Source organism: Gouania willdenowi, unplaced genomic scaffold (assembly GCF_900634775.1).
Source record: "Gouania willdenowi unplaced genomic scaffold, fGouWil2.1 scaffold_435_arrow_ctg1, whole genome shotgun sequence".
Lineage (NCBI taxonomy): Eukaryota > Metazoa > Chordata > Actinopteri > Blenniiformes > Gobiesocidae > Gouania > Gouania willdenowi.
Window position 1 is genome coordinate 23,072 of NW_021145196.1, and position 9,903 is coordinate 32,974.

At 40.7% G+C, this 9,903-nt stretch overlaps 1 protein-coding gene and 1 long non-coding RNA gene across 2 annotated transcripts; both read right to left on the reverse strand.

The window, feature by feature from the left end:
- Positions 1-374: 374 nt before the first annotated feature.
- LOC114460466 (protein NLRC3-like) lies at positions 375-2,563 on the reverse strand. Its single transcript, XM_028442365.1, has 3 exons — positions 2,510-2,563; positions 495-2,310; positions 375-442 (listed from the first exon to the last, which is right to left on the reverse strand). Exons 1-3 carry the CDS (start codon positions 2,544-2,546, stop codon positions 433-435), a joined length of 1,863 nt encoding a protein of 620 aa, XP_028298166.1. The 5' UTR covers positions 2,547-2,563; the 3' UTR covers positions 375-432.
- A 386-nt stretch (positions 2,564-2,949) lies between these two features.
- On the reverse strand, positions 2,950-9,798 carry LOC114460467 (uncharacterized). Its single transcript, XR_003673643.1, has 4 exons — positions 9,482-9,798; positions 4,483-4,548; positions 4,211-4,321; positions 2,950-3,007 (listed from the first exon to the last, which is right to left on the reverse strand). It is a non-coding gene; the product is annotated as an uncharacterized LOC114460467 (long non-coding RNA).
- Between the last annotated feature and the right edge of the window lie 105 nt (positions 9,799-9,903).

Here is a 9,903-nt window from a genome sequence, read left to right on the forward strand (position 1 = left end):
GTCTCACCTCAGAGTGTTCAGTGTCTGAGAGAGCAGCTTCACTGCTGAGTCTCCTGGATGGTTGTAGCTCAGGTCCAGCTCTCTCACACTGGAGGAGTTGGAGCTCAAAGCTGCTACCAGAGAAGCCCCGCCCACCTCTGTGATGACACAACCTGACAGACTGGATTCAGAAAAACATCCACAACTCAGGAAACAAGTGAGGAGACGAGGAACAGGACAATATTGATGGAACATGTGATCCACTGACCTGAGAGAGTCCAGTTTACAGTGAGGACTCTTCAGTCCTTCACACAGCAGCTTCACTCCTGAATCCTGCAGATCATTGTTACTCAGGTCCAGATGTTTCACACTGGAGGACTGAGAGCTGAGGACTGAGGACAGAGCTGCACAGATTCTCTCTGAGAGACCACAGGAACTCAACCTGATGAATAATCAGAGAAACCTTACAGATGTTTGTGAGATAATTAAAGACATGTTCTTCTAAAGTCACATACTTAACTTTCTTGGAGGCTTTGACCACTGGGAGCAGCTTCAGAAAAGCTTCTTCTGAAGGAGAGAATTTTTTCAGGTCAAAGACATCCAGATGTTCTTGTGATGACAATAAGATGAAGACCAGAGCTGACCACTGAGCAGGAGACAGTTCCTCTGTGGAGAGACTTCCTGATCTCATGGACTGTTGGATCTCTTCCAGCAGAGAGTGATCATTCACTTCATTCAGACAGTGGAACAGGTTGATGCTTCTCTCTGTGGACAAACTCTCCCTCAGCTTCTCCTTGATGTATTTAACTGTTATCTGATTGGTCTGTGAGTCACTTCCTGTCTGTGTCAGCAGGCCTTGTAGGAGCCTCTGATTGGTTGGCAGTGAAAGACCCAGCAGGAAGCGGAGGAACAAGTCCAAGTGTCCGTTTGGACTCCGTAAGGCCTCGTCGACAGCACTTTGATGGAGAAGGTTTAAGTCAGGCTGACCTCCACTATGGAGAAGGTTAAGAGTTTGTTTGAATTTAAACATCCATGAGTTCTCCAGAAGATTGACTTTAGAGCTGATGAAGGTCTGATGAACATGAAGAGCAGCCAGAAACTCCTGAAGGCTCAGGTGGATGAAGGTGAACACCTTGTCCTGGTACAGGCTGCTCTCCTCTCTGAAGACCTGTGTGAACACTCCTGAGCACACTGAGGCTGCTCTGAGGTCCATGCCACACTCTGTCAGGTCACTCTCATAAAAGATCAGCATTCCTTTCTGCAGCTGCTCAAAAGCCAGTTTTCCCAAAGACTCTATCATCTTCCTGCTCTGTGGATTCCAGTGTGGATCTGTGGCAGCTCCTCCATCAAACTTCACTGTCTTGACTTTGTTCTGAAGGACCACATAGTGGCTGTAGATCTGAGTCAGAGTCTTGGGCAGCTCTCCCTTCTCTCTGCTCTTCAACACGTCCTCCAGAACTGTAGCAGTGATCCAGCAGAAGAGCGGGATGTGGCACATGATGTGGAGGCTACGACACGTCCTGATGTGGGACATGATCCTGCTGACCTGCTCCTCATCTGTGGACCTCTTCCTGAAGTACTCGTCCTTCTGAAGGTCAGTGAACCCTCTGACCTCTGTCACCATGTCCACAAATTCAGGAGGGATCTGATTGGCTGCTGCAGGCCGTGTGGTTATCCAGAGGCGGGCTGATGGAAGCAGTTCTCCTCTGATGAGGTTTATCAGCAGAACCTCCACTGAGGTGGACTCTGAGACATCAGTCAGGGTCTGAGTGCTGAGGAAGTTCAGAGGGAGCCGACACTCATCCAGACCATCCAAGATGAACAAAACCAGGAAGTCCTGGAAGCTGCAGATTCCTGCTTTTTTGCTTCCAGAAAAGAAGTGATCAACAAGTCCCACCAAGCTGAAGCTCCTCCCCCTCAGCATGTTCAGCTCTCTGAAGGTCAGTAGGAATGTGTAGTGGAGCTCCTGCTGGGCTTTATCTTCAGCCCAGTCCACAGTGAACTTGTGTGTTAAGAGTGTTTTCCCAATGCCAGCCACGCCCTTTGTCATCACTGTCCTGACTGGTCGAGGTCTTCCAGGAGGAGCTTTAAAGAGCTCTTCTAGTGTGATGGCTCTTTCTGCTGTGTCTGATCTCCTGGATGCTGTTTCTATCTGTATGACCTCATGTTCCTGGTTGACCTCTCCACTCCCTCTTTCTGTGATGTAGAGCTCTGTGAAGATCTCCTTCAGGAGGGTTGGACTTCCTGCTTTAGCCACGCCCTCACTCACACACTGGAACTTCTTCTTCAGCTTGGACTTCAGCTCACGTTGGTATGGAGGAGCCTTTGTGCCTGAATGAAGACAAACTTAATGTTAGAGTGGAGAAGTCAGAGCAGGTTTGAACATTGGAGATCAAAGTGTGTGATGTTCTCAGTCTGGATGGTTCCTCAGATTAAATGTGACTGATTGAATTGTGCTTTGAAAAAGAAAAGCCAGCTTTGTGTCCTTCATGTGATGTTCCTCACAGTGAAGATGTTCACATGCTCTTACTGCTCTGCAGACGCTCAGCCAACTCCTCCTGCTTCATCCTCTTCAGGAAATACAGTGTGATGTTCAGAAAGGCCTCCTTGCTCCTCCTCTGCTCCTCATCTTCACCCTCCATCTGACTCTCTGAGCACTCTGGATCATCTCCATCCACAATCTTCTGCATGTGTTTGAGTTCAGCCTTAACAAAGCTGATGATGTTGTCCTCCAGCAGCTGGAACACAAACACATTATAGGTGATGAGTGAAGGCCTGCTCCAATCATCTGTGTGTGTGTGTGTGTGTGTGTGTGTGTGTGTGTGTGTGTGTGTGTGTGTGTGTGTGTGTGTGTGTGTGTGTGTGTGTGTGTGTGTGTGTGTGTGTGTGTGTTTGTGTGTGTGTGTGTGTGTGTGTGTACAGTGGTTTGATCACAGGCTGACACAGGTTTAGTGTATTTGTAGACGTACACACCGTAAAGATGGAGTCAGGTTCAGCTCCAGAGGAACCATACACACCCTCCAAGCTGCTGTGGAGAAGACACAGACACTCAGACATGCTGAGGAGCAGATGGAGGAAAGCACAGGAAGCTCTCCTAACATCATGTGAACATCAGTAACACCCACACACACACACACACACACACACACACACACACACACACACATTTATAGCTTTGGTCGTGTCAGAATCCACTGTTCACTCATTCTTAAAGTGATGCTGCTACCATATATGGTCAATTGGAGGCGTGTCTTATTGCTAACAATCATTGGTGGAAAGTGAAGTCACATGATCTAAACTCTAACACATGTCCATCATGATCTCAGATCAACAGTTAATCTCATCATCAACTAAACACTTCATACACGTCTCAACAGAAGCTCATTGAACCACAACACTAACACATAGTGTTACCATGGAAACACACACTGAACTACACAATACTAACAACAAAGAGCATTACATTAAATACATCTGATCTTTAACTTTGAATGATTTATGTCAGGTTTGATTATAAAATAAGATCTTTGATGGTTCTAAATGATTGTATATGATGTAATAAAGACTAAATCAGTCATTTACAGTAATTAACAACATTTGTGCTTTGGACAGATGGACATGTGTTAGAGTTTAGATCATGTGACTTCACTTTCCACCAATGATTGTTAGCAATAAAAAACTGTAAAGTATCCTGTACTTTTTATTGAGATGATCACAGTCTCCATGTGTTTAAACCATCAGTAATAATATGTTTATATAAATATACGTGTTTATCTCCTCTGTTTACCACACAGTATATGATCCATTCATTGATCAGAGATTAATACAGTTTATATTATATTGTTAACAAGCATTGGTCCTAAAGTGTGTTAGTGTTTGAAAAATGTGCTGTAAAAGTTTAGTGTTTATCAGGTGGTGAACTAATTATAATAATGTATAATTATTAATAATAATAACTAGTGACTGAGGAAATAGTTGGTGACTGTATTTAGTGTGAAAACAAAGAAAAGTGATTAACACTTTAGTCCACATGGACTGAGAGATGAATCAACACTGCTGTGTGTACGACCTCTGTCCACACGCTTCATAAATACTGATTCTTTTTGTACTGGTGCACATTCTACATTTCATTGGTCTGAACGTATTTAGAACCAGTTCTATGAACGGATCAATAAATGAGGCCCCTGGACCATCAGGAAGACAACCAGCAACCTTCTTTATGTGGACTCACTGTGGGTCAGTAGATGGACCACCTTTGAAGACAATGGGTCTGTCCATGGACTGGTCACTTCTAAAGGACACACAGCTGGGTCCAGGTCGAGATGTGAGCTTCTTCCTGGTCCTTGAACACACACACACACACACACACACACACACACACACACACACACACACACACACACACCACACACACACACACTCACGCACACACACACACACACACACATACACTGTAACACTGATGTACAGAGGTGTGAGTGCTGAGCTCTGACGTGGTCTCACCTCTGATCTTCAGCCTGGATCTCATGTTGTTCCTGCACCGTGTCCTGATCCATAGCAGAGACACACCTACACACACACACACACACACACACACACACTATATATAAACTGTATATATAACAAAATGTACAATTATGTTTTAAGTGTTATAAAAGAGGAAAAGGTTATATACAGTGTTTTTACATATATCTATATATATACTATCCTCATTAACTGGAAATGTAAAAAGTTCAAACACATCAAACACTGGAAGAACCTTCTGTCAGAGCACCTCCCCACCCCAAACACCCTCCATTTGGTTCTCATTCATAGATTTCTCACACACCTAATCCCTCTGAGCTGTACCTTAAATATCCTGTTTATGATCCTTTATTCCCTTATCCATGAGTATTTGTAGTTTTTTTCTCTGAGTACCAACCACATCACCACTACACCTCCTTTACTATCCACTAAACCTCACACAAACACATATTAGTACATTTACAATCATTCATTTTATTCTTTTTATCTCATAATCTCCCTTGTTGTCATTGTTTATGATTCTGATTATTATGATTATTGCCTCTGTTGCTTAGCAACACTTAAAATGTTGTCATTTGCTATTATCAATAGTGCTCCATGTGCCCCCTTTTAACTTTGAGCACCTGCCCCTCCAAAGGTCTCTGCACGGCCCTGCATAGTATATAAAATGTTATACAGTTAAAATTATATTGAATAATGTTATGTAAAGATTATTTTTTCATAAAACGTATTTGAAGGGCGACAAAAAAAAATATCTTGAATTTGATAACACATAATGTCAGTCAACACATGCTAATTGATAATTTCTTGCCACATATCAAGCACAAGTATTTAGCTGGCATGTTGAATTAAAATAGATATATGTCAGGTAAATTAATCTGTCTCCACACAATAAAATGTATATTTACTTCTAGAATATTCTTTAGTTGATTTGAAACAAAACAGAACTAGGAGGTATAGAGGAGACCTGTGGGTGGGCCTGGGTGCTGGGCTCCAGGTTGAAACTATCATTGATCCCCCTTCCTTTTATTTATATTGTAGTTGTCCCCATGATTCTAATTATTCTATATTTACCTTTTATTAACCTTTGTACAGGTTTGCTTTGTCTGTGTGTTAGTAATACCCCCCCCCAAAAAAAACAACAACAAAAAAATTAAAAAAAAAACCAGCTGCTCCTTAAATTGTAGCAAAAATATGTCACAAACACAATATTCAATAAACCATAAAAATATAGTAGAACAGATTTATCAAATACAAGCAGTGGATATGGAGTCATTAGGTTATTGTGTTTTTTTTCAACCTTAGGGTCAGGACCCCATGTGGGGTCAGCCTAGAATTAAAGTGGGGTTTGAATGTCTAGTAATTGATTAAAAAGTAAGTAAAAACTGATTAAAATTATATATATAGTTTTTTTTTGAGTTTTAGTTTTTCAAATACACATCACACACAATAAATATCAAATAACAGTTTCCTATATGTAAATTTTCTCAAATATATAAATCTCATTCAAATAAAATACAGTATATAATTATCTAATCCTGGCTACACTGTATTAATAACACACTTTAATAATTAATTGTCCCTCCTCCGCTTACTCTCCATCATAGTTTTGAAGCCCTCTCATACGAAAATGGAGACAAACTCAGTCAAATTGAGCGACTGAAACAACCACCAGGAAAACACCTCCACCACTACAGGGACTGAAATCCCATCTGTCCAAATCCTCCATAGCCCGTCTAAAACTTCTCAGAGCAGCAGTACAGAGACACTCTGGTTCCACATACAGCCCTACAGCCATCAACAAACACCGCTTCCACAACGGCCGACCCCGACGATGGAGGGTCCCTAGCAGCCATCAGTGACCCTCTCACCATCAGACGTTCCTGGTCAGTGTAACAGGTTCACACATATTCCTAGTCACTCATTATTGGTGATTCAATAACTAGGAACACCAGATTATTTAATGACATCACACACTGTATTCCAGGTGCTACAGTTCACACTATCTGAGATAAACTGAACCAAATGTTACCCACGCTGCCAGCAACTGTTACTAAAATAGTGTTACATGTAGAAACAAACAACGTGAATCAATGTGAACCATGAGTGAGTTTAACCTTCTCTTTAACGTTTTAAAGACGTGTGAAATCAGTGTTTATCTCTGGTCCTCTTCCTACACTAAATAAATACATAAATAACCAAAGAACAAACAGTACATGAATTGGTGTCGTATGTGTTTGTCTGTTCTGTTTTTGATGGAATATATATTATTAATATTAATATTATTATTATTATATGTCTCACTGTTGCAAGGAGCCGAGGCAACGATTTATCAAGTGAACGTGATGTTGTCGTCAACTACAGACATTATAATGAAGATCTCTGTCATCATCTAGTATCCATAGGGATGCCTCGTAACTGATCAGCTTTATTGATCTCTTTGTTAAGATAAATAAAGTTGTATTGGTGCATGTACACAGTGTTCATTTCCCCTGTTCTTCTTCTTCTGATTTATTTAGTGGCAGTTTCCTCTTCTTTTTCTTCTGCGTTGTTGGAGGTGGTTTGGTTATAAACGCATTTTATTAATAAGTGATATGTTATAAGTTATATTATATGTTATATGACATAGGTATATAAATATATGCCTCCAATTGGAGGGTCAGTCACTTGGTACCAGTGACAACTGCTGGTTTCTAGTGATATTACAGGAGTTACAAGTTAAAAGTTGGCTATTTTCCAAATGTGTTCCAAAAGTCACATGTACAGAGACAGCCAATAGAATGTCCTGGTTTGATGACACACACATACAGATGTGATTACAGACACACAGAATGAATTACACACAGACAACTATGTTTATAAATCCTAATTCTACACACAGATTGTGTTACACACACACACATAGTTTTGTTACAATAATGGCCCCATACAGTGAAACTACAGATAGAACACAGAGTCTATGAGTGTTCATCAATGTCAAACCTCTTGTGTTCTGTTTGTTCTAATAAATAAAAGTTATTAATAATAATATAGTACATGGTGTGAGTAAATGGTGTAACAGGTTATAAACACAGCGCTGACAGGACAAGCTGAAAAGATCACTTAGAATGTGCTGACATGGCTTATCGTGAACTATTGGAGGATTTGGAGAGCTGTGCTCTCTGCAGGAGAATGTCTAAAGATGGAGCTGATCTGTGGCTCCTCCCCCAAAATATAGTGACTGATTAATGCTGTGATTGTAAATGTTGGAGCGACAGACAACGTGCACTAAAGCCATCCCAGTGCACATCCAGCTGCTGTCTGAGCCTCCATTGGTGAGTGTTACAATGACTAGAAATGATTGATCAACCTCTGATGATTTATTACAACATCTCTATGGGTCATAGAGGGATACGGTTACGTACTGAAGCTGGGGCTAATGACCCCCCTAACCAACCTGAGGTCATTGGCTCCCAGAAAGGCTGATCAGTCACAGAGCAGAGCAGGAGGAACTAAACCCATCAACACTATCACATTATCAGGAGGTGATCAGTTCTACACCTCCATCACTGATCACCTGCACCTGGAGCGTCTGCAGTGTTGAACGTGACGTCCTACAGCATCCAACAGCACCGCTGCTACCTATCTTCATTTGAATGTAATGTTTAGTGCTGAGTTTTAACAAACTATTCATCAAACACTCACAAGTCTCATACATTACATATAATTTAACTCTAATCTAACCCTAACTCTAAGAATAAACTACACTGAGAAAAAGTATTATTGTTGTAATCTGTCCTCAGATCTGTTCCATTCAATGATCTGAATAGAAAGGACAGAAAAAAAACCTTACAGTAGTATTTGTAAAATTCTGTTTACAATATTTTGTGGAAAAAAAGTAACATTTCCAGGGTTCTCTCCAGTGCTGTTGAGCGTAGGGACCCCCAACGTTGTAATTTAGCTCCCCTACAGAGCGATGGTACCCACTACGTTCAATTTTCAGCAACGTTGTAATAATTGTTGTACACTTTTGTTGTTTTGTCATTTTATAGTAATTTATATAAAATTAAGATCTTGAAATAAATCAAATGGTAAAACTTTAGTTTAGGGAACACCTACTAACCATTAAATAGTTGCTTATTAGCATTCCAATTACTAAACATACTGACTCTTAATTAGTCATTATTAAATACTTATTAATGCCTTATTCTGCATGGCCTTAATATACAACCAGTAAGCCATTAAATACCAGTTTTCCCTCAATAAACTCATAATTATTACTTATTAATAGTAAGTAAGGAAGTTGTTGTATATGAATTATGATCTCAACATGCTACCATGTTTGGACTGTGAGACTGCCATTAAGTGTATAATAAAAAAAAAAAAAAAAAAAAAAAAGTGTATAATAAGGCATTAATAAGAATAAGGCATTATATGTACTTAATATGACTAATTAAGAACCAATATGTTATTAATGTTAATAAGCAACTAATTAATGGTTAATAGATGTTCCCTAATCTAAAGTGTTACCAAAACTATTATATTTTTTCATTCATAACATAACGTACCTTGTTTTTAAGCACAGCTTCACTGATAACCTGATAAACCATTTGTTGGTAACTTTAACCACCAACATGAGTAGTTTTTACCGTTTGTTTGGTCACATGCTGAGACTCTAACACACCCTCATTACATCACTGGATAAAATATGTAGAACCAGTCCAACCTGAAGCTGCTCACACACACACACACACACACACACACACACACACACACACACACACACACACACACACACACACACACAGAGATGAATCAACACTGCTGTGTGTACGACCTCTGTCCACACGCTTCATAAATACTGATTCTTTTTGTACTGGTGCACATTCTACATTTCATTGGTCTGAACGTATTTAGAACCAGTTCTATGAACGGATCAATAAATGAGGCCCCTGGACCATCAGGAAGACAACCAGCAACCTTCTTTATGTGGACTCACTGTGGGTCAGTAGATGGACCTCCTTTGAATTCAATGGGTTTGTCCATGGACTGGTCACTTCTAAAGGACACACTGCTGGGTCCAGGTTCAGGTCCAGGTTCAGGTGTGAGTTTCTTCCTTGAAAACACACCACACACACACACACACACACACACACACACACACACACACACACACACACACACACACACACACACACACACACACACACACACCACACACGCAGTGTAGCACTGATGTACAGATGGTGTGAGTGCTGAGCTCTGACGTGTCTCACCTCTGATCTTCAGTCTGGATCTCATGTTGTTCCTTCACCGTGTCCTGATCCATAGCAGAGACACACACACACACACACACAACCACACACACACACACACACACACACACACACACACACACACACACACACCAAAGCACATGTA

Coding starts and splice junctions, on each gene's coding strand:
- LOC114460466 (XM_028442365.1), bottom strand. CDS start 2,546: ATGAAGCAGGAGGAGTTGGCTGAGCGTCTGCAGAGCA. Junction 2,311..2,509: donor GGCTGAGCGTCTGCAGAGCA/GTAAGAGCATGT, acceptor GTCTTCATTCAG/GCACAAAGGCTCCTCCATAC.